The sequence below is a fragment of the Pleurodeles waltl genome, chromosome 7 (assembly GCF_031143425.1).
Source record: "Pleurodeles waltl isolate 20211129_DDA chromosome 7, aPleWal1.hap1.20221129, whole genome shotgun sequence".
In the NCBI taxonomy this organism is placed as follows: Eukaryota; Metazoa; Chordata; class Amphibia; order Caudata; family Salamandridae; genus Pleurodeles; species Pleurodeles waltl.
Window position 1 is genome coordinate 408,859,616 of NC_090446.1, and position 24,991 is coordinate 408,884,606.

General features: G+C 45.5%; 1 protein-coding gene across 3 annotated transcripts in view; it reads left to right on the top strand.

The window, feature by feature from the left end:
- Positions 1–24,991, top strand: part of TRPC4AP (transient receptor potential cation channel subfamily C member 4 associated protein) — a 561,565-nt gene that overhangs the window by 526,875 nt on the left and 9,699 nt on the right. For all 3 annotated transcript variants that reach the window (XM_069243893.1, XM_069243896.1, XM_069243894.1), the window contains one exon: positions 7,855–8,061. In XM_069243893.1, coding sequence (XP_069099994.1) covers positions 7,855–8,061 — 207 coding nt within the window. The remainder of the gene's footprint in view (positions 1–7,854; positions 8,062–24,991) is intronic.

A 24,991-nucleotide genomic window follows, 5' to 3' on the forward strand; every position in this document is an offset into this window, starting at 1 on the left:
AGGTAGTGCTAAGCATTTGTTGTACTCAGGCAATAAATGAAATACATTCAAAGAATAAATCTGAGACCAATTTAGAAAAAATAATACTGCTTTTTATATATATTTTGAAACCAAGAGCTTTATTACAAGATAATCGCGTTTTAAGCATATATACTTTTCACTTGCAAAAGTGGACACTTTTTAAGTTCTTCATGTAACCTATGGGAGGAAACCAAGTTCAGCAAACGTACTTTACGCTGACTTAAAAGACCAATCTCCAAGACTTAATGAAGTGTTGGGCAAGGGTCAGGACCACACCAGGTCACTCTGGGCAGCACTGGGGATGCCGGGTGCAGAGGTGTAGTACGAAGTCGGGTGCCCAATATATTTCAGTGGGGATTGGTCTCCATGGAAATAGTCTGCAGGCTCTGGCTAGGAAGAGAGTCTGGGAAAACCAACAGGTAGGTAAGAAACGTGGGGTGCTTTCGATTGTGGTTACCCTCACTTTTTGCCTGCTGTCAGTGTGTTTTGTCTGTGTTCACTGGAATCCTGCTAACCAGGGGACTGTGCTCTCCCTCTAAATGTGCTTACTTGGGACTTCACACATCCCACATTTGGCATACTGGTGCCCCCATATAAGACCCTAGTATATGGTATCCAGGGCATTGGGGCACCAGTGGGTCCCCATGGGCTGGCGCATGTATTATGCCACCCATGAGAGCCCATGTAAAATGTGTCTGCATGCCTGCCATGCAGCCTGCATGAAAAGGTGCATGCACCCTTTCACTATAGGTCACTGCACCAGGTCACTTGAAGTCACCCCTATGGTAGGCCCTCCTAGCCCTGTGTGTGAGGGCACCCCTGCATGAGCAGAGGTGCCCTAAGCACTACAGATCCATTCTGCTGGAATTCGTAAGTGCAGGGAAGCCGTTTTATCTGTGTAGTGGACACCGGTCACTACCTATGTCCAGCTGCATATTGGTAACTGTTGCAGGTATTGGTTGTATGATTCCATGTACTCTGGGGACTCCTTAGAGGACCCTCAGCTTTGCTCCTACCAGTTTTCAGGGGTTTCCAGGCAGCCCACGCTGCTGCCATCCTACAGGCAGGTTTCTGCCCTCCTGCTGCTTGATCAGCTCAAGCCCAGGAAGGCAGAACAAATGATTTCCTTTGGGAGAGGGAAGGTACACCCTCTCCATTTGAAAATAGGTGTTACATGGCTTTGGAGGGGTAGCCTCCCCAAGTCACTGGTATGCTTTGAAGGGCACATTTGGTGCCCTCCTTGCATAAACTGGTTTGCACCAGCCCAGGAACCCCCTGGTCCCTGCTCTGGCACGAAACTGGACAATGGAAAGGGGAATGACCTCTCTTCTGTCCAACACCCCAGGGGTGGTGCTCAGAGCTCCTCCAGGTGGCCACTTGATTCCGCCATCTTGAATCCAAGATGGGCAGAGGCCTCTGGGAGCATCTGAGTGGCCAGGACAAGCAGGTGACATCACAGCCCCCCTCCAGATAGGTGGTCACCCTGCTAGGTGACCAGTCCCCCTTCCTGGGCTATTTAGGGTTCCTCTTTTGGGAGGGTCCTCAGATTCGACGCACAAGACTCCAGCAGGACTCCTCTGCATCGTTTACTTCACCTTCTGGCCACTGAAACTCCAACTAGGCCCTCCAGGAATTGACAATCTGCATCCACAGCGACGACTCTGCTTGCATATTGTTTCTCCGGCTCCTTCGAGCAAATGCAACATTTCCCCGGCTATGCCTCCTCTAAGGGCGGTTAGTCTTCAGCCTGCACAAGAAGTAAGAAGGAATCTCCCTTGGAGTGAAGGAGTCACTCTCCTGCGTCTGCAGGCATGAACTGCAGCGACGACGACTTCTCTCCTCCGGACCTGCATGGATCCTGCATCACAGGTGGAGGTCTGGAGTTGTCCTCTTGGTCCTCTGTCAGCTGCCCAACTTGTAAGGCGTCGAGCCCTTGCCTCTCCTTGCAGAATAGTACCCATGCGCAAGGGGACTCTTGCAGATGCCAAGGCCTGTCTGTTCCTTCTCCAAGGGATCTTCAGGCTTCGTGTAGCCCCGGCCCCCAGCACTTCTCCCTGCCAAACAAAATCTCCTCTCTGCTGATCCAGCGACGTGGAGTTCCTTTTCAGGTGTGCGAGTGGGCCTTACTGCGACCGCTGTGCCTGCTGCCAGTGGGTCGCCTGTGGGGGCTGCCTCCTCTTCTTGTGACTCTCCCGACTGCAGGGGATCACCCTGAACTCCCCTCCTTGGGTCGAGTTCCCTGGGCCTTGCCGGTCCTCTTCAGCCTTGCAAACCTTCTTCTATGTCTCTTGCATTTGTCGAGGCTTCTCAGTGGTTTTCCAGCACCACTGACCGACTGCAACTCAACCACCGACAAAGGACATCTCTTGCATCACTTCTGGGACTTCTCTTCATCGCCTGTACTGCACAGCTGACATTCTTCGTCCACCCTCCACCTGGCCCTGCATCCACAGAAGGGTGTGCAGTGTCTCCTGCCTCATCAGGACAGTCCATTACGAACCGGACTTGGTCCCCTTTCTTTGCAGGCCCTCTTCTGTCAGGATCCACGTTTGGGTTGTTCCAGTCTCGGTTGGGTCTTGCACACTCCTTTTCCAAAGTCCTCCTGTTCGTTTTGGGGAAAACCAGGTACTTACCTCTGCTCTCCTGGTCGCTGGAGGTCACTCCGGTACTCACCTCTTAGGGTTCCTAGTTCCTACAGCTCCCTCTAGCGATTTCATATCCCTGGGTGGGGGACTGTTTCTCGCATTCCACTTTTTTTGTTTTTTTCCAATACCTATTGCTTTTAATGCTCTTTAATGATTGCTAATGTGTATATAATAGTGTATTAACTTACCTCCAGTTGGGAGGACTGCCAAATAGTATTCTAATGTTTGTCTTCGTCACAGGCAGTTCTCAAGGCTTTCTTGAGGCTGAGCTGCAGGACGAGCCGTCTTTCGGTGCAGAGTCCTTCAAGGGTTGCAGACAGGCAGGTGGGATTGGTACCAGGTTAGCTGCTTCTTTTCACCTCTTCTTCGAGTGCGACTCTTCAGTGTCCTTAGGCTACTTAGGTCATCAGGATCTGAGTTCTTGGGTTCAGGGTGCCACCTAAATACTCAATTAGGGGTGTTGTAGGGAGTGCCCGGTGGCAGCCAGTGGGTTACCCCTCTCGTTATGACCACTTCCATTGGGAAGTGGCCATAACCCTGACCCTAGAGGTCTAATTCCATCCAAAACAAGATGGAGGAATTTAAAAAGTGATGTCCACTTCAGCTCGTCCACCTTAGGAGTGTGGCTGACATGATGTGGGCACACCTCCTAATTTAACAAATTTTCCCACCTGTCTTGCCGCCAAGAAGTGGGGTTTTTAATCTCCGCCATCTGGAGAGAGCGGGGTTACATTATATAGGAGACTAGGCGTTGGGCGCTTCCTGGCCTGGGATGTCTATCCTGCCTGGAGAAGGTGTCAACACTTCAACCCACTGCAAGCTTTTGTCTCTGGCCTCTGAGAGCTCTACCTCTCACTAATGCCTTTACCACGAATGCCTTTACAACGATTTTTCGTTGTAAAGGCATTAGTGATAAGCATGCACAGTTGCAGCATGCTACCTCCTTAGCCCCCCACCCCTAAAAATTACCACGACCCCGACTCCCACAAACACCCCAACCCCCACCCCCAAAATTACCCCAACCCCCTCCTCTAAAACCTAAAGCACCCCTAAAACCTAAACCCCTGACCCCCTCCTCCCCCTTAAACCCTAAACACCCGAGCCCCCCCCCCCCCACCAAAAACTAAAATGGTTAAGGCTCGAAAACCAGGAAGTCGTGGAAAACGAAACCGTTGTTTCGCTTTAGTTTTCCACGACTTCGTGGTTAAGGAGTCGTCGTTCCGGGTATTTCCCATCTCTTCTTGGGCATGTCTCACCAGCCAGACATCTTCAGAGTCTAGGCTTGTTTTTGTCCATAGGAAAGTCTGTGGGAAGGGTTGTGGGGGGATTTTATTAAGTGAAATTCCATCCTTGGTAAATGGCTGTGTTTGGTGCACACTAACGTTCTGATATGCAGCCAGTGGCTAGATAGGGTCAGTATTTATCCTGCAGTCACTGTGCTGGTACAAAGGTGGGGCCACCCTAAGAATAAGCTTAGTTCAGCATTCAAAGACTTATACTGGACAGGGTTTCCCAGACCCTGGGTTGGGACCAGCTAGTGAATCGGGAGCCAATTTTTTGTCAGTGGATAAAGTTCTGGTCTATATGTAAGTAATATTTAAAATAATTAGCCCTGTTTATGCACCATTACGAAGGTCCTGAATAATGTGTCTAAGTCCAGTTTTCAAACAAACCTGTGTATTTCAAACCAAGACTCTGGGTGACCCTCAATATTTGTTGCTGCTGTTTCTTTACTTCACAAAGCCATTTCAACATAGAACATGCTCACTCAATATGATCATACACAACCATACACTTGTGTATGCCATTCACATATAAATTAAAACATTTGGATTTGGCATAATGGCCAGAGCTAACTTTGGATCTGGGAAACTGGGTCTGAATCCTGGCGTTGGCTCAAAATCCTTTGACTCTGGGCAACCCACTTCATCTCCCTTACTTAAAATATAATAACGAATCTGACCTTGTGCATTGTTACATGATTCTTGGCTAAAGTGTTCCAATTCGTTTGGGACATGCCTGCTATGTATATGACTGATATATATCTTCTTTTTAACACAGAAAATGTATATGAGGCCTTACAACATACTCTGGTGCAAAAGGGATTTCTTAAATTTACTAAAACCACTGTTGTCAACACCAGAATTTTTCAGGCGCTTTGTGATTCAAGTGTTCGGATGCCACAGGCCAGCACCTCACTCTAAAGAGTGCTCCAGTCTCACATGGCAATTTTATGGGCAGATTAGTATATTTCCCCTAGTCAGATATCAAAGGGTGTGGTACAGGTTCTGACATTCACAAACAATAGCCGTTATTACATTTAAAAAGTTAAAACGTTTGGGTTGTGGTTCTGAATTGTTTGAGAAGCACTGCGATAGAGCACAGTCTGAAAAACTAAATTGAGATCAAGTAAGATTTTGGTGTCAGAGCAGTTCGGCTATCCTAAGGAATGAGTGAAAACTACTAATACAACTTCACTGAGAATCTTCTATCAATGTTTTTCGTGACCTCTCCTTTTTCAGACTGTTTTGGGATAGAGATCCTACAAACAAATTCGTTGTCAAAAGACATCTACAGAATTCACCAACAGTCATCTTTAAATATATCGATAACTGCTGTATTTTTTAATATATTTTTTTATCTCTGACATTGCTGTTTTCTGTTGCCGGGATAAGTTTTTAAGAAAGTGCATTGAAGTTGCATTAGAGAAATAGTTGCAATGTTTTGCAATGAATGAATGAATGATGTAGATTTATAAAGCACGGCAGCTGGTTCAGCAGAACCATCTTGGCGCTAAATGCAGATGTAAGCAGGCAGGAAGACTGGTTAAAACATTTAATAGAGAAGCAAGTGAACATTCACATAGCTTTAAAAAGATACATTTTTAGCTGAGTTTTGAACATGGATTCTGTCGGTATATTCCTAAAATAATTTGGAAGCGAGTTCCAAAGTTTAGGTGCCAAATAGGAGAAGGCCCTGCCTCCTGCTCTGGATTTGTACATTTTTGAAATGACTAAGATTTTGGTGGTCTGATTATAAGTTGTTTAGAGGCTAGTATCTTTTCACCTTGTTATGGATGTAGCTCGAGCCTGTCCAATTCACTGCTCTATAAGTGAATAAGAGTGCTTTACATTTATTTCTTTGCCTGATAGGATGCCAGTTAAGTGCTTTCAGTCCCTTTCGAATTGAAGTGTATTTTGTGATATTCAGGACCAGAAGAGCTGCAGCCTGTAGTCTGTTTACATGCCCTAGAGGGATCAGAGGAGCAGCACGTTTGCATAATGCAGCCCGGATGGTGTTAGGACATAAGTGATACATTTGCGAGTGTTAGCTGGTAAGAGTTTAAAACTTTTTTTTTTAAATTGAGAGATTTCAGGAAAGCAAAACATGTTCCATTTGTGGCTTTGACTTTGATGGGCAGTGAGGTTTCAATTTTGACATCCAGATTTTTGTCCATATGGTGGGGCTGGGGAAACCCCAGCTCAGGTAGCCAAATTCTAACTTTGTCGAGTGGATACGAGGTACCAAAAACTAAAATCTTTGACTTATCCGAGTTCAGGTAGAGACCGTGCTTGAACATCCATTCTGCTGCAGCCAGAAGGCAGCCTTGAAAGTTGGCCATAGCAGACTTGTCTAGGTTGTTGAAGGCATACTTTAGTTGAGTGTCATCAGCGTATGGCACAATATTGAAACTCTAGGCTATTGCCACCGCTTCAAGTGAGGTAGTATATATGTTGAATAAAGTGGGGTGAAGGGCTTTGAATTCTTATGTATAGGGAGTTGGAGGGTAAGTAAACTACTTGCCGTCTGCCCATAATAAAGGACTTTAGCTATTTCTAGACAGTACTAGGCATGCCTATTTCTGCCAGTCGCCACTGCAGGATCTCATGTGAGACTGTATCAACCCAGCCGGCAGGTCAGCAGGACCAATATTAATTTGTTTCCCAAGTCAAGCTGAATTTTAAAGAAGTCTTTTACTTCAAGGAGAGCTGATTCTGTACTAAAGCCGGCTCAGATGCCTGATTGGGTAGGATGTAGACAGTTATTCTCAACTATAAATTTCATAATCTGTCCATTTACCAAATTTTCTAGCATTTTACCCATTGCGGTAATTAGAGAGAGGGGCCTAAAGTTGCTTGGGCTTAGTGGATCCAGATTTGCCTTTTTTCAGCAGAGGGAGCGCCATTTCTTTTTGTTTCCATATTGTTGGAACAGTGCCTGATTTTAAGGAACAATTGAGCAAGTCATTAATCTGGTGATTGAGGCCATTTATTATTCACTTCATTATGTGTGGTGGGCATACGTCTAGGGAGGAGCCGGACTTGAATTGTAAAATAATCCTTTCTGAGACATCCAAAGACTTCTTGTCAAAGGGAGATAGTTATGTTTAAATTACTTGAGGTTTAGTTAGGGACCTGGAGTGATCATTATTCACACTACCTTTGAATCATGAGTACATTTTGAGCACTAAACTGTGGAAAAAGCAGGACAGAATATAGACAAATTGTTGAGAGGTAGGCAAGGATTGTTTACATGATTTCAGATTCAGGAAGGAGTCTACAATTTTAAATATAGCCCTAGGCACATTCTTTGCTTTCTCAATTTATTTGGTGATCAGATTGAATTTGGCTTTTCTGATGTTTCTCCTAAACTGTTTCAAAGCATATTTGTAGAAGCTTTTATCTTCTCCCGAATTATTGCTTTGCCACTTATCTAGTTTTTTCCACTTGTGTTTTTCCTCCTTTTTTCCAAAGAGAACCATGAAGCAGACAATGAAACCCTTTCCCTATTATTGGTTTTTAGGGGAGCAGTTGTGTCAAAAAGTGATTTTAAATTAGAAAAAGACATCCTGCTCCAGCTGCTTTTTGTGAACTATTTCCGAATTATCATGTATGCCAAAATTTTAGAATAGAAAATTGAAAGATTTAAAAACAATAATAATCAGGAGAATGTATTTTCCCTCATTGACTTCTATTGAAGCAGAAGAAATTTCAGACTGGAGACAGTCAAAATAAAGCAATTTTGGCTTCAGAAAATGGCCATCGCCCCACAAGGCCTCTCTCCTTCATCCCCTCCTCATCCCCAATACTGGTCTATTGGAATGTCTTTGTTATGTCAAATATACAAAATGAATAATATCTAGATGTAACTTTTCTGTGTTTGTAGTACAGTCTTCATTTTATTTTAGGAGAATGTGAGCTGCCTGAATACAAGTTTAGTGATCTTAATGCTTGCTCGAAGAAAAGGCAAACTACCCTTCTACCTTCGCACTCTTCAGGAGATGGAATACGAAGACAAATACCCAGGATTTATTCTTAACAATTTTCATAGTCTCCTACGGTTCTGGCAACAGCACTACCTCAACAAAGACAAAGACAGCACATGCTTAGAAAATGTAAGTGTTTTTGCCTTCTGAACGTAGCTCATATTTGTGTTTTTTTTAGTTTTCAGTCACTGTTGAATTCTCTTTACAGGGATACGAACAGGACCAACACTATAGCATGGCACAGCTGGACATTTGCCTGGCACGGCAGGCAATACAGGATGGCAAAATCCTCTCATGCAAGAAAGCCACTTCATCCCAGCTTTATTTATTTCTAACCCTGATATCTGTTTTTCAAGCGGCATGTAAGAGGGATCAGCATACTGAAGGTTGCTATTGAGACACATTTTTCCATCTCTTTAGTAGCCTTCAGCATGTATGCGATTTGTCACTCTTTGTGCACGAGTATTACCTTAAACAAACACAGGCAGTACATTTTTTTCACATGGTGACAGTGAAAGTTCATGTTTTAAATATGCTTTCCAAGAAAGAAACCTGATTTACAATAGGAGATAATGGCATAGATTTGCTCCTGTATGATGTAGTCCCTTTCACTCTCCTTTCTTCCAGTCTTATCTCACCCAGTGCAGTGACGAACTTGTGATTCCAGAATGGGAGGAGATGCACAGCGAGCTTAACAAAGTTGGAAAGAAAGCATAAGCAACACGGAAGCAAGATGTAGTGCGAAAGTTCTCGTGCACATACTTGAGAACATCTGGAAAGTCTTCAGTGGCTTTCCACGTTGGTAGAGGGTGCTGGCTCTATTTTGCGCTAGAAGAGGTGTTATCTGATGTCACTGGCGCTATAATACGCCCCCGTCAACGTACTGATGTCCGCTTCCTTTTGCTGCGCCATCAACATAAATCCAGAGTTTGAATCTGCTTAAGAATTGTGGTCTTTGTCTGATCCTAAACCTCAGGTTTCTGAACTGGTTTCGCAAAAGAAGTAAAAAATGTCATTCTTAGCTTAGGTTCTGCTAGCTCAGGAAGTGGAAGACTGGATGATCTTGGTCGATGTGCAAGATGCCTATATCCACATCCCTGTGCAGCTGTCACACAAAGTATCTTAATTTTACTATGGGATCCGAACACTACCAAATTGTGGTCCTTCCATTTGGTCTGACTTCTGCAACACAAGTCTTCCCAAAGGTGATGGCTGTGTTAGCGGCCCATTTCAGAAGGGGCAGGAACCCTGCTATTCCCTTAACTGGACAACTGGTTTATTGAAGACTTTTCTCCCAAGAGGGTTTCACACCACCTGCCTACAACAACCATGTTGCTGTTCTAGTTGGGCTTTCCCATGAGGCAGGCCTAAATCCCACATAGTGCCCTCCCAGTGGCTCATAGCGACAGTACTAGACACCACATCAAATCTTTTTTTGTAGAGGGTTCAGGACATTCAGGATGTGATTCCAGTGTTTTAGAATGGAGTGCACGTGCCAGTCCTGATGGTCTTATGCCTGCTAGCCTCTTGCACTAACTCAGTCATCCATGCACTCTGGCACATTAGGGCCCTCCCGTGGTGCCACTGAATAAAGTGGTCCAGCACAGTTGAGACCTTCACAGCTATATCACAATCTCCAGCGACTCTGCAGTGGATATGCAATGGTGAAGAGTGGAAGGCAACCTCTCCCAAGGGAAGCCGTTACAACTTCCTCCACTTTTGACAACAGCTATTACAGATGCTTCCACCCAGGTGTGGAAATATTATGTGGAGAAATTGGAGATCAGAGACCTCTGGTGTGAGGACAAACAGATGTTTCATATTAATCTGTTGGACTTACGAGGCATCCAACTGGCTGTCAATGCCTTCTTCTTCACTCATTGAGGCCAGTCTGTTCAAATCTTGACAGACGATACGACCGCAATGTTGTGCATCAACAAAAAGATAGGAGTATGCTTACTTCTTTGCTGCTGAGAAGCTCTCTGACTCTGATCCAGGGCTTCAGGCTATCAGCTATGGCTGGTAGCCAGACATCTGGCTGAAGAGCTCAGTGTACGAGCAGGCACTCTGTCACCGTTCCCTTTTTGACCCCAAGGGGCATATTGCCCATAGGTTGTCCAGTCCAACTTCAACCCCTGGGGACTTCACTGGTGGATCTTTTTGCCCCTCACCACAATACTGTCCAAAATTCTTTGCCCTTCAGCATCCTCAGCAAGGGGCATTTGAAGACAAAGTTGGCTGTAGAACTTTTCTGATTCAATAAGTTTCCTTCCTTACCCTTGATACCTCTAGTCTTGAGGAAAATCCACTTGTCCCAGGCCCAAGTCATTCGACTAGCCCTGACTGGCCACGACGGGTGAGGTATGCACATTTTTATGCACCTCTTCCTGTATCCTTCTCTCTGTCTCCTTTGTGGGGTAGATCTCCTCTGGCAATTGCAGGAGCAGGTTTTACACCCCAACCACTACAGCCTCCACTTTTTGCCTGGAGATTGAGCGGTTTAACCTGAGCTGTTTTTCCTTGTTTCCTGGAGTGATTGATGTTATCTTAAGTGCTTGAGGGCACTCCACCAAAATGGCACACATTGGCGATCGAGCAAGTTTGTCAAGTGGTGTCCAGGAAGGTTAATAGACCCTTTTCAGGCATGACTGTCAGACATTCTGCGTTTAGCCCTAACACTGGCTTTGGAAGGGTCTGCAGTAGACACTGTAAAGGTCCCTTTATTGTCCTTGTAGGCCTTCCTTTGCCTAACCAGCCGTCTCCTCAGATCACCCATTTTTATGAGGTTCTCGTACGGGACCACAAGCTGGTTTCCCTCTTCTCCTTCTATTATCCTCCAAATGGACTGTGACCATATTCTTATAGTTTTTAATGTGTTGACCATTTGAGTTGCTGCCCATTTTGACTGCTTATGTTTAAAATGGTATTTTTACTCGCCAGACGTGTAAACTGGAAGCATTGAGTGAGAAACCCACTTTCACTTCCCTTTTTCCCCCAGACAATCAGTCATGCTCTTGAAGGGCATTGAGGTGTGATTGCAACCAAAAGACTACTTAAACAAAAGGTGTTTTTTCCTGTTCTGGTCAAACAACTCGAGAACTAGGGTTTATTTTTTTGGAACCCTTCGCAATAAACAGGATCTATTAGTCCTCATCAACAAAAGTTTACGATTCCCAGAAGTTGTGGTTGTGCCTAGCATTGCTTCTGAGGTGACTGTACATGCTCTTAATAAAGTCCTTTCCATGTGTGTCATTATTAAGGTCAAACAATGATCTACCTTTCTAAAAAGGGGAATTCAAAGACTTTGCTGTTTGCATAGGGTTTATACACAAAAGAACAATACTGATATGGCCTCAAACTATCTGAATCGTGGAGAGATTCAGGCCTGCAATAAAAAAAAACAAAAAGCATTTCAAATCGCAAATCCCACCAACATTTACATCTCAGAAAGGTTGTGCCAAACTCGTTGAGACTACATGCTCAGTCCACACAAAACAGGTGTCTTTAGTGGGACTAATGTTTGGGAGGAAAATCCATACATCCATCAATTATCTGATGGAAGATCCTGACTAGTATGACACAAGACGCATGGGTTTGAGATACCCATGACAAATAGAAATTGTAGACATATGTTGACAAATGATGGTACGCTCATTCTTTGCATCTGCTGCAGGGGAACTTTGTCAGATTTCAAGGACATTGTAAGGGGGATTTTAGCACTGACCCTATGTCATACGTAATTTCTGCCATCACTGGATAAGTAATCACTTCTTGGCAAGATTGACACACCTTCATCTTGCAAGTTTTCGTATTTTAAATATTTGCAGGGAGAGCAGTACAAACTTTATATGAAGAGGAATTGCACCTCTGATGTTGATTACAGAGAGGAAGACGAAGGCAATCTCACACCCTCTCCCCCCTTTGTAATGTAACACTGCCTCTCCCTCTGACCTTCAATGTAAGGTGTCTCACTCTCCCACTCTGCTTTTTTCTCCATCTGCTCACCTGGGAAGGCCTAAGCAAAGAATCTATGCTCCAGAACGTCTTATTAAAGTAGTGGGTTAATATGGACTATAGACTTAAGTTGTGGGGAAAGTAGTGCCTTTATCTGTGCCTGGCTTACGGTTGTGTCTCTCCCAGCGCAGTGATGCACTTCTGGTTCCAGACTGGGAGGATATGTATGTGGAGCTGAGCTAAGTTGTGTAGGAAAGTACCATCTTTCCTGGCATGTTACCCCCATATTTCACTGTATATATGTTGTTTTAGTCTGTGTCACTGGGACCCTGCCAGGCAGGGCCCCAGTGCTCATATGTATGTGCCCATTATGTGTTCCCTGTGTGATGCCTAACTGTCTCACTGAGGCTCTGCTAACCAGAAGCTCAGTGGTTATGCTCTCTGCTTTCCAAATTTGTCACTAACAAGCTAGTGACTAAATTTACCAATTCACATTGGCATACTGGTACACCCATATAATTCCCTAGTATATGGTACTGAGGTACCCAGGGTATTGGGGTTCCGGGAGATCCCTATGGGCTGCAGCATTTCTTTTGCCACCCATAGGGAGCTCTGACAATTCTTACACAGGCCTGCCAATGCAGCCTGAGTGAAATAACGTCCACGTTATTTCACAGCCATTTACCACTGCACTTAAGTAACTTATAAGTCACCTATATGTCTAACCTTCACCTAGTGAAGGTTGGGTGCAAAGTTACTTAGTGTGTGGGCACCCTGGCACTAGTCAAGGTGCCCCCACATCGTTCAGGGCAAATTCCCCGAACTTTGTGAGTGCGGGGACACCATTACAGCCGTGCACTGTACATAGGTCACTACCTATGTACAGCGTCACAATGGTAATTCCGAACATGGCCATGTAACATGTCTAAGATCATGGAAATCCATGATCCCCCGCGTCTCTAGCACAGAACCCGGGTACTGCCAAACTGCCTTTCCGGGGTCTCCACTGCAGCTGCCTATGCTGCCAACCCCTCAGACAGGTTTCTGCCCTCCTGGGGTCCAGGCAGTCCTGGTCCAGGAAGGCAGAACAAAGGACTTCCTCTGAGAGAGGGTGTGACACCCTTTCCCTTTGGAAATAGGTATGAGGGCTGGGGAGGAGTGCCTCCCCCAGCCTCTGGAAATGCTTTGATGGGCACAGATGGTGCCCATCTCTGCATAAGCCAGTCTACACTGGTTCAGGGATCCCCCAGCCCAGCTCTGGCGCGAAACTGGACAAAGGAAAGGGGAGTGACCACTCCCCTGACATGCTCCTCCCAGGGGAGTTGCCCAGAGCTCCTCCAATGTTTCCCAGACCGCTGCCATCTTGGAAACAGAGGTGTTTGTGGCACACTGGACTGCTCTGAGTGGCCAGTGCCAGCAGGTGACGTCAGAGGCTCCTTCTGATAGGCTCTTACCTCTCTTGGTAGCCAATCCTCCTTCCTAGGTAGCCAAACCTCCTTTTCTGGCTATTTAGGGTCTCTGCTTTGGGGATCTCACCAGATAACGAATGCAAGAGCTCATCAGAGTTCCTCTGCATCTCCCTCTTCACCTTCTGCCAAAGGATCAATCGCTGACTGCTGAGGACGCCTGCAAAACCGCAACAAAGTAGCAAGACGACTACTAGCAACCTTGTATCGCTTCATCCTGCCAGCTTTCTCGACTGTTTCCAGGTGGTGCATGCTCTGGGGGTAGCCTGCCTCCTCTGCACCAGGAGCTCTGAAGAAATCTCCTGTGGGTCGACGGAATCTTCCCCCTGCAACCGCAGGCACCAAAAGACTGCATCACTGGTCCTCTGGGTCCCCTCTCAGCACAACAAGCGTGGTCCCTGGAACTCAGCAACTCTGTCCAAGTGACTCCCACAGTCCAGTGACTCTTCAGTCCAAGTTTGGTGGAGGTAAGTCCTTGCCTCCCCACGCTAGACTGAATTGCTGGGTACTGTGTGATTTGCAGCTGCTCCGGCTCCTGTGCACTCTTCCAGGATTTCCTTTGTGCACAGCCAAGCCTGGGTCCCTGATATTCTTCACAACCTTCTGAGTTGTCCCCCGGCGTCGTGGGACTCCCTTTTGTGACTTTGCGTGGACTCCGGTTCACTCTTCTTCCAAGTGCCTGTTCAGGTACTTCTGCGGGTGCCGCCTGCTTCTGTGAGGGCTCACTGAGTTGCTGGGCGCCCCCTCTGTCTCCTCCTCCTAGTGGCGACATCCTGGTCCCTCCTGGGCCACATCAGCACCCAAAAACTTCTACCGCAACCCTTGCAGCTAGCAAGGCTTGTTTGCGGTCTTTCTGCGTGGGAACACCTCTGCAAGCTTCTTCATGACGTGGGACATCCATCCTCCAAAGGGGAAGTTCCTAGTCCTCTTCGTTCTTGCAAAACACCAAGCTTCTTCCATCCGGTGGCAGCTCCTTTGCACCCTCAGCTGGCATTTCCTGGGCATCTGCCCACTCTCGACACTGTCGTGATTCTTGGACTTGGTCCACTTCTCTTACAGGTACTCCGGTCCGGAAATCCACTGTTGTTGCTTTACTGGTGTTGGTTTTCCTTGCAGAATCCCCCTATCACGACTTCTGTGCTCTCTGGGGGTTGTAGGTGCACTTAACACCTACCTTACAGGGTCTTGGGGTGAGTCATTTTTCTAACCCTCACTGTTTTCTTACAGTCCCAGCGACCCTCTACAAGCTCACATAGGTTTGGGGTCCATTTGTGGTTTGCATTCCACTTTTGGAGTATATGGTTTGTGTTGCCCCTATACCTATGTGCTCCTATTGCAATCTACTGTAACTTTACACTGCTTGCATTACTTCCTTTTGCTATTATCTGCATAATTTTGGTTTGTGTACATATATCTTGTGTATATATTTTATCCTCATACTGAGGGTACTCACTGAGATACCTTTGGCATATTGTCATAAAAATAAAGTACCTTTATTTTTTGTATGTCTGTGTATTGTGTTTTCTTATGATATTGTGCATATGACACCAGTGGTATAGTAGGAGCTTTGTATGTCTCCTAGTTCAGCCTAAGCTGCTCTGCTATAGCTACCTTCTATCAGCCTAAGCTGCTAGAAACACCTCTTCTACACTAATAAGGGATAACTGGACCTGGTACAGAGTGTAAGTACCCCTTGGTACCCACTACAAGCCAGGCCAGCCTCCTACAGGTGGCACTTCTCTTTAAGCAAAAAGCAGGCACAGCAGTAAGACATTGCATGTCTTTAGAGTTTTTCAGGAAGTCCACCAATCATACTTTTCGATGTCTTGTTGAATCTTCCAACAAGACCAATTATTTGAGGTTGATTTGGGGTAGTGAACATATAGGTCACACCACACTCAGCTCACATGTGTTTTAGGTAGCTAGACATTAAGTTTGTACCTCTGTCTGACAGCCCACTCTGGTGAATACACTAATGAGGGCGCTAGCTACTGCAGGGGCAGCTGTAGTCCTCAGAGGAATAGCTTCAGGATACCTGGTTGCATGATCCACTGTAACCAGTATAAGTCTGTTTCCTAATGCTGTTGGAGGGGAGGGTCAAGGGGACCAACTATGTCAATCCCTACCCTTTCAAATGGAACCCCAACCACTGGAAGTGGAATTAAGGGGGCCTTTGGGTGACCATCTGGCTTGCCAGGTGGCACAGGAGTTATATAGGAAAGCATCCTTTTTGTCATGGTTAGCCCCCCAGTTTTTCCTGGTTTCTGATGTGGCTTTGACTGTTACTGCACTGGATCCCTGCTAACCAGGTTCCCAGTGCTAACCAGGTCCCCAGGACTGCATAGTTGTTTTGCACAATTGGTAAACCTTTAGCTACCACTTTGAGACCCTAGTAAATAGTACCCCTGGTACCTCGGGTCTGGGGTACTAAGGACAACGGTCTCTGAGGACTGCAACACCAAGTGTGCCACCATCAGGGACTCCTCACCAAACCCACACAGTGCTGCCAGATCCCCTATCACTGCATGTGCCATGTGTAAGTCACCTCTAAGGCAGAGTACATCAGGGCACATGTGAAGGCATATATACATAAGCAGATATGCCCCTGCCATGTCTCTCAATTCTGAGTCATAGGAAGTGTACAGGGAAGCCATTTTAAATGTCATTACGAGTTCCCCAGCTACTTGATATGTTTTCTGAATCCTGGAATGATTGGTATCAAACATCTCGGAATAATAAACCCTCACTGACTCCAGTGATGGATTTATTGATAAATGCACACAGAGGGCACCTTAGAGGTACCCCCTGAAAACCTACCAGCTACTAGTGTGCTCACTGACAGGTTCGGACCAGTTCAATCACCACAGACAAGTTTCTGGCCCCCCCAAGGTAAGAGCCAGTCCTCTCGAGGGCCTGGGACAAAGACCTGCTCTGGACAGAGGTGTGACCTCCTCTCCCAGGCAGGATAGACATTTCATGGTGGGGAGTTTCAAAGGCCTTTCCGCCTTTGTAATTGCGACCAATGTATCTACAGATGGTGGAGATGACCAACCCTGCTGTCCCGACTCCATTTGTGGCGGCAGCACAGGCGGGCAAATTAAATAGAGGTGTGCCCACTTCATGCCAGTCCCACCCCTAAGGTGGACGAGCTGAAGTGGACACTACTTTTTAAATTCCTCCATTTTGTTTGGAAGGAATTAGGCCACAAGGGTTAGGGTTCTGTCCACTTTCCAGCAGAGCTGTTCCTAAGAAGAGTTTACTCACCCTAAAGGTGGTCAGCCCATTGGCTAACACCTGGCACTCCCTGTAATACCCCTAAATTCAGTAGTTAGGTGGCACCCCAGAACCCAAGAACTCAGATTTCGACAACCTAACATGACCCGGACAAACAAGAGTTGCACCTGCAGAAGAGGGAAAGAAGAAACAGCAGCTGACCTGGAACCAGCCCCTCTGGTCTACCTGCTGACCTCGAAGGATCCTCAAGCCAACTCATCCAACCTCCAATAAAGACTCAAGTCTCCTATGGGCAACAGACTTGCCCTGCAACAAGAAACTCCAAAGAAAAGACTCTGCAGCTGCTGGAACCCTGGAAACCGGACATCCGAAGTGACCACTGCACCCGCCTTCCACGATACGGGGTGAAGCCAACCGACTGTGCTAACATGGGTCCTCAGCGGCCCAGAGTCCGAATCCAATGTGGTCTCACCCATCTTTGTCTCTACTGAGACAACTGCAGCCTCTGCACACAGGCCTCCTCTCCCACAGGCTTGTGGAGAGAGAAAGTCCAACATCTACACGATCCACTACTCCAGTAACCCCTGACCCCAACTGAGGTTGGTCATTGGTTCCAGTGACATCCCCCGGCTCCTAAAAGCTTGAGTCCACTCATGCCGGATTCCCTCATGATACCTGCAGCCTCAGCACACAGGACCCCTTGACCGCGAATGCTCCCGGATGATAAAACCAGATGCCTAAAGACACCATGCGTCACCCCTGGGCACAGGAGAAGAGGATCAAAGGTGCATCTACGTCCCCAAGCACCCTAAGCCTGGTGCTTACCTGTTTGTTGTCCCTGACTGGCTTTCCAGCCAGAGCCTGCAGTCTGATTGTCACTGGGGCAAACTCCCATAGGAAACCACTGGGCATCCGGCACATTACTGCACCTCTGCACCTGGCCGTCCATAGTGCCACCTGGTGTGACCCGTTGGTGTGGTTCTGATCAATGCCCAGTACTTACCTTAACTCCGGAGATTGGCTTTGTCCGTTTTTGTTAACTCTGTGTTTGCTGGATATTGTTTTCCTCCCTAAGATAACATTGCGAGAACTCTTAAGCATAAACACTTTGCAGTCTCAAAAATAGTCAGTGCAGTTTTCAAAGTCCATTTACCTGATTGCGAAGTTCTTGGGTTTGAAACGTGTATATAAAAATAATTATTTTTCTAAATTGGTCTTGGATTTAATCTTTGAGTGTGTGTCTCATCTATTGCCTCTGTAGGTACAACAAATGCTTAGTATTACCCTCTGATAAGCCTAACTGTTCACCCACACTACCACAAGTAGAGCATTAGTCCTAACTACTTAAGCCTCTGCAATACCAAAAGGGGATCCACTGGACTCTCTGCACAGTGTACTTCATTTTAATGCACTATATAGAGAGCCAGCTTCCTACAAGTTACAAAACTCCTTCACCTTCTGGGACCTACCTGGCCAGTAGAAGAGGTTTACCAACCTACTCCATGTTTTGGCCTGGCCAAGATGCCCAGTCAGGGGGATATCATGGGCCAAAATGAGGAGAAACACACTAAACTTCTGAGGCACTACCACTCTCCTAGTGGCGCCAGGTTTGGGGTCTCTGGCCTCTGTGAATAGGAGTACTCTCCTCCCAATAGGTCCTGAGGTAGCCACTGATATCTCCCTTTTCCTTATCAGTAGCTTGGTGTCTGAGGCCTTCAGGAGTGGGACAGGTCTTCTGTCCCTGGCACAGGTCCTTCCTAGAGGAACCTCCTGGTCCTAAGAGCTCTGCAATGCAAGGCCCAAGCTCCTGAGGGGAAGGGGACCTGTTCTGGTATCTTATTGGAAGCTGTCTCCTCAGACTTTTTGTCTTTCCTCCGGGTAGGTTGCGCCTTTATTCCACAGTCCAACTCTACGTTTTCACCCTGAACCTTGCTCTGTGCTCTTGTTTTACACAAACACATTCAGGGATTCCCAGCATAGCTGCATGGGTCTTTCTTTCAACCTCAGCTCATGCTGAGGACTCCAGCTCATTTACTAGCAGACACTGTACTGGTATTGCAAGCAATACCACCACCTTCTTCTGGCCAGTAACGCTTTCCCATTTGAAGGATACCTTTAAAATGGCATGTACTTTAGCCTGATTATCAGCACTGATGGCAGTATATGTCACACTAGTCAAATACTGATCTGAGGACACCAGTTGCTTAGTCACCATGGTGACACTGGCACCAGTGACTCTCAGTGCTTCATCCCTAACCCCATTAGTATATGTCTGTTGTCTGTGTCTTTCCAGGTTACTTGGCCAGACAGCCAAGGAAACTACATCTACCCCACCCTCTGAGACTAAAGTTGCCTCAGTAAGCTCACTGACAAGTTCAGGGCCTACCTGGAATCCCATCTGGAGACTTACCAATGCATTTACTGCAGGTGCACTAGAGGCATTCTTTTTGTGGGGACACGTCTGTTCTCCAGTTAATTGTCCAAGAGCCTTGCAATCATGACACCAAGCCTTTTTTAGAATTCCAGTTTTAACCTTTGTTCCCAAACTTGGATTGTTAAACTTTTATCCTTGTTCTGGGTACCCTCTTTCCCTTGTGGGGCTTTTTGGTGTCGTTCTTGTTGTCGCGCCACCCCAGTGGAAGTTTTGGTCACCCTTGTTTTCACCCAGTGGTCCCTTTTTTTTTTCCCCAACTCTTGAGGAGAAAGTGGACCTAGGTCTACCAGGAACTGGTGGAACGTCTCTTGCACACAAATACTCAACAGATGCTCTTTCATCAGTAAATTGCAAGAGCTTCAAAATCATGCACCTTTTAACCAGCCACCTAGTGTCTTCACTGAGAAGTCCACAAAATCCACCCAGGGCTGACTGACTTTTTCTAGTCTTCCTTAATTTGATTCTGTACTTCTCAGAAGTGAGCTTAAATCCCTCAATCAGGGTGTCCTGTGTGGTATCATAAGGCCTAGCTTCTGCCTCATTCAGTGTCGGGAGTCTATGCCTGCACTTGCTTGAGAACAGTTCCCAAAGAAGAGAGCCCCAGTTCTTTTTGCTAACATCTCTGGACACACAGGCCCGCTCAATGGCTGTGAACCACCTAGTGATATCACCATCCTCATATTTTGGGACAATCCCTTTGGGGATTTTAGATTGTGTGCTACTCTCTCCCTAGGTATTATATTGCTGCCACCATTCATGGGTGCAAAACTCATTTCTTCTCTTTCCCTTTCTATGGCCAGTAGCCTGTCCTCCAGGGCAATTCTTCAAGTCAATCTTTTTAAAAGAATATCTTCTTCAGTGAGTTCTTCACTGGACCTTGAGGAACCTGTGCCAACCCCACTAGAGGGGAGTGCTATAGGCACCTTTGGTTGTTTGTGGGGTGCAGGTTCCACTCTTTTAAGGGATGTAGTGTCAAGATACTCCTCTTCACTTGATCTGCCCTGATCTATTGGGTCAGTGGCACTGCCAGTAGCATGGGCCTGCTCATTCTATCACAAAAGAGAAGGACTGGGAGAATATTGGTCCAGTGTACAGTCTCCCCAAACTCATACAATAGATATAGTACACTGTTCCATAAATAGAACATGCAGGGCTGGAGAGAGTCAGTAGTTAAGGAGAGCCCTCACACACCCAATAGGATGTCAAGCTTCAACACTGGGCAATCTCCTTGTCAGACCGGTGCTGCATTTTCTGGCGGGCCACCCCTGGTACGGTGGTGGTACTTAACCGGAGATCGTATAACCGAATTTGGTTATGCCTGAGGTGAATACTGTCTATCGCAGTATGCAGAAGAGAAGAAAAAGGTTACAATTAGCTCAGAACCATAAACTTCACATTTAATAAATCAGAGAGGTTCAGGCCAAGATTAAAAGAAGGAAAATGAGGGAGTGTCAAAGGATAATGTCCCACAACACTCCACACAAGGGAAGTAGGTAGAGCCCCAAATCCTAGAAACATATGGTCAACATGTTTCGCATCTAATCGGTCGTAATGATCCCGTGATGCTTCTTCAGGACCGTTGCTGCTACTTCTCCTATACTAATGTAAAGATAGTGCTGGGAGGTCACTTACTTAATGAAGACTGTCCGTCAGAGTCAGTTGTTCAGCCAGTCACCCATCTCACAGTAGAGTATGGACTTCATAGGAACGCGCAAATCTCAAACCAAGGAATGCTAATGGAGTCGTCCCTGGTTGCAGGCGCGCGGTCGAGGGTAGGTCATTACATTCTAGCATCTATTTTTTTGTTAAAACCAGCACATACTGCGTAGAGATTTACATACCTAATGTACTATGTACAAAAGACAAAGAATATCAAAACACAATTATTTGTATTCCGCTTACCCCAGGTGTTAGTACAGCTCTATCTATAGGGATTATTGCCAGGTGTATCATTCAGAATATACAAAATTCCTATGATTTTGCAAACGCATTTGTAAAGTGAAACTAAAAGTGTACTCTGTTACAAAGAAGGGCACAATAGTGGTTATGTATCTTTACAAAATGTGCATGGCAGCAACCTAGTCCTCAAACCCTAATGTGTGGGTTTACTAAGCCCTAATGTGTAGACATAGAAGAAGGGAAAGATGCAGTATTAGATTAGTTAAGACATTTGTTTAGTATTATACCCTCTTCACAAACTCCTCCACAGATGGGTGCATATGGCAAAATAATCAGTGCTCGGTGCATGATTCTAGAAAATATTTACTCCGCAAAAGAAACCAGTAACTTTCCAGTAAGAATGTTTGTGCAGCTTGAAACTCTTCTATACATGTGGCATTACTCTCTCTTCATGAAGGAGGGGTGTTGCATCAAAAAATATCTAAACTTGAGATTATAGTATGGGACACATTGTGTGTAGAGTCAATATCCTAGAGTGTGCTACTGCCTCTGCCTAGGTCAGCAGCCAGCAGAAGTAAACCCTTCTGACCCAACCACTAAATTGCGAAATAACGCACAACATAGAGGTATGACAGGATTGGCTTAATGGGTCTTTAGTACTCATGCTTTCATGTGTCTATCCTAATGAAGAACAAAACTCGCTCTGATTCACAATGGGAAAGCAACACTACCAGCAAAGAATGCTGCTGATTGGTCATAATGGTGGCACTCGGGTCACTGCCAAGATTCCTGACTCATGTAGCGCCTTTTTGTCCTAACAGAAAGGTCACTACTACATAATGTATTCTCATTCGAGGGGAAATGGGGGTTGGGGGGGGGGGTGATGGTGATGGTGCAGAGTTCACATAGGCCTGCCTCTTTAACCTGTATTCAGACTTGTTATCTCCATAACTATCTAAAATCCTTGGTGGTTCTCTGATGACTGATTCAGTTAATAGGGTCAGTTGAGGGCTCCAACCTCATAAAGGCCTTCCCTCCTTTGAGAGCGTAGCATTAAGCAACCAGGCAATGGATCATTTCTTGTCCAATTGTGACAACAGGCTATCTGCTTGAAATGGTAACCCAGGCCATACCCTAAACCTTCATACAGTAAAGCATTAGAACCAGCTGCTGGAAGACTTGTAGACTAGTCTTTGACCATGCATATTTGATGCCACTCTTGGAGTGGAACTGTATTCTCCCAACCTTGAACTCCTGAGTTTCTGCTTTTGCATACTGCAGAGGCACACATTTAACTGTGTAAGCCATCCTGTTCAATTTGTGTGTTCTCTTTTTGGTATTGTCATTGCGTAATGTGTTTTCTTGATGACAAACACTCTTGTCCAGTCTTTATAAATATGCATGTTTTCTGTTCAAGAAACTGCACAGCCACTTGCAGGACTAAAATCTTAAAACCATATAGTATAAAGAAGAGAGAGGAAGGTGCTGCAGAGCTGTGAGAAAACACATATCCACGTGAGTCATGCAGTCCTGTGTTGCAGCCCATAACACAGTTCTCTTAGCAAGACGTGTCTCACTGAAGCTTAAGGGAAGCTGAGCCATCTTGCTTTGTATTGTATTGCAGCATTTTTTCTGATAATCTTCCAGCCAAGATTCCTAATGTTTTGTATACTTCCTCAGGTGTCCGACTGGATCCAGACATTTTTAGCAGTAACTTTGCTGGCAGGAGCCACTAATGACTCTGCGTCGATGTTGCTCTGCACCATATGTGACATGTGCCAACCTGTATAGATGCCACCTATGCGTACAGTCATCAGTTCTTTCTGTTTGTGCCAGTAGATGCAAATCCAGACCTACCCCATGTCTCTTTGAGACTATAAATTGTCTACAGTCTTCAGTGTGCAAGGGAATTCACACCTCCCAAGTCTAAAGGGTTTAAACCCTGTGGGGAATGTGGCCAACAAATGTCTGGTGTTGATAGACCGCCAAACATACATCTCGCTTCAATGGTGGAACAGTATCAATTTAAACCAAGGGCGGCCTTTTCAAGACCCAGTGCCACAATACGTGATAACGACAGATGCTTCCATGACAGGGTGGGGGGCACACCTCAATCAACACAGCATCCAAGGACAATGGGACATACAGCAAAGACGGTTTCACATAAACCACTTAGAAATGTTAGCAGTATTTCTAGCGCTAAAAGCATTTCAACCCATAATAACCCACAAATACATTCTTGTCAAAACAGACAACATGACAACAATGTATTACCTAAACAAACAGGGAGGGACACACTCGACACAGTTGTGCCTCCTCACACAAAAAATATGGCATTGGGCGATTCACAACCACATTCGCCTAATAGCACAATTTATTCCAGGGATTCAGAATCAACTAGCAGACAATCTTTCTCGGGATCACCAACAAATCCACGAATGGGAGATTCACCCCCAAATAATAAACACTTACTTCAAAATTTGGGGTACACCACAAATAGATCTATTCGCAACAAAAAACAACTCAAAATGCCAAAACTTCGCATCCAGATACCCACAACATCAGTCTCAGGGCAGTGCGCTATGGATGAACTGGTCAGGGATATTTGCGTACGCTTTTCCCCCTTTCCCGCTCCTTCCATATCTAGTAAACAAGTTGAGTCAAAACCAACTCAAACTCATACTAATAGCACCAACATGGGCAAGGCAACCTTGGTACACAACACTACTAGACCTTTCAGTAGTACCTCATGTCAAACTACCAAACAGACCAGATCTGTTAACACAACACAAACAACAGATCAGACATCCAAATCCAGCATCGCTGAATCTAGCAATTTGGCTCCTGAAATCCTAGAATTCGGGCACCTACACCTCACACAAGAAGGTATGGAGGTCATAAAACAAGCTAGGAAACCTACCACTAGACACTGCTATGCAAATAAGTGGAAAAGATTTGTTTGTTACTGCCATAATAAGCAAATTCAGCCCTTACACGCATCTCCAAAAGATATAGTAGGATATTTACTACATTTACAAAAGTCAAAGCTAGCCTTCTCTTCCATAAAGATGCATCTTACCGCAATTTCAGCTTACCTGCAAATTACGCATTCAACTTCATTATTTAGGATACCAGTCATAAAAGCGTTCATGGAAGGCCTAAAGAGAATTATACCACCAAGAACACCACCAGTTCCTTCATGGAACCTCAACATTGTCTTAACACGACTCATGGGTCCACCTTTTGAGCCCATGCACTCTTGTGAAATGCAATACTTAACGTGGAAAGTTGCATTTTTAATTGCCATCACATCTCTAAGAGTGAGTGAAATTCAAGCATTTACCATACAAGAACCATTTATTCAAATACACAAAAATAAAGTAGTTCTACGGACAAATCCTAAATTTTTACCAAAAGTAATCTCACCGTTCCACTTGAATCAAACGGTAGAATTACCAGTGTTCTTCCCACAGCCAGATTCTGTAGCTGAAAGAGCACTACATACATTAGACATCAAAAGAGCACTAATGTACTGCATTGACAGAACAAAACTAATTCGAAAAACAAAACAACTATTTATTGCCTTTCAAAAACCTCATACAGGAAATCCAATTTCAAAACAAGGCATTGCTAGATGGATAGTCAAGTGCATTCAAACCTGCTATCTTAAAGCTAAAATAGAGCTGCCTATTACACCGAAGGCACACTCAACCAGAAAGAAAGGTGCTACCATGGCCTTTCTAGGAAATATTCCAATGAACGAAATATGTAAGGCAGCAACATGGTCTACGCCTCATACATTTACCAAGCACTACTGTGTAGATATGTTAACTGCACAACAGGCAACAGTAGGTCAAGCTGTACTAAGAACATTATTTCAAACTACTTCAACTCCTACAGGCTGAACCACCGCTTTTGGGGAGATAACTGCTTACTAGTCTATGCACAGCATGTGTATCTGCAGCTACACATGCCATCGAACGGAAAATTTCAGTTACCCAGTGTACATCTGTTCGTGGCATTAGTCGCTGCAGATTCACATGCGCCCACCCGCCTCCCCGGGAGCCTGTAG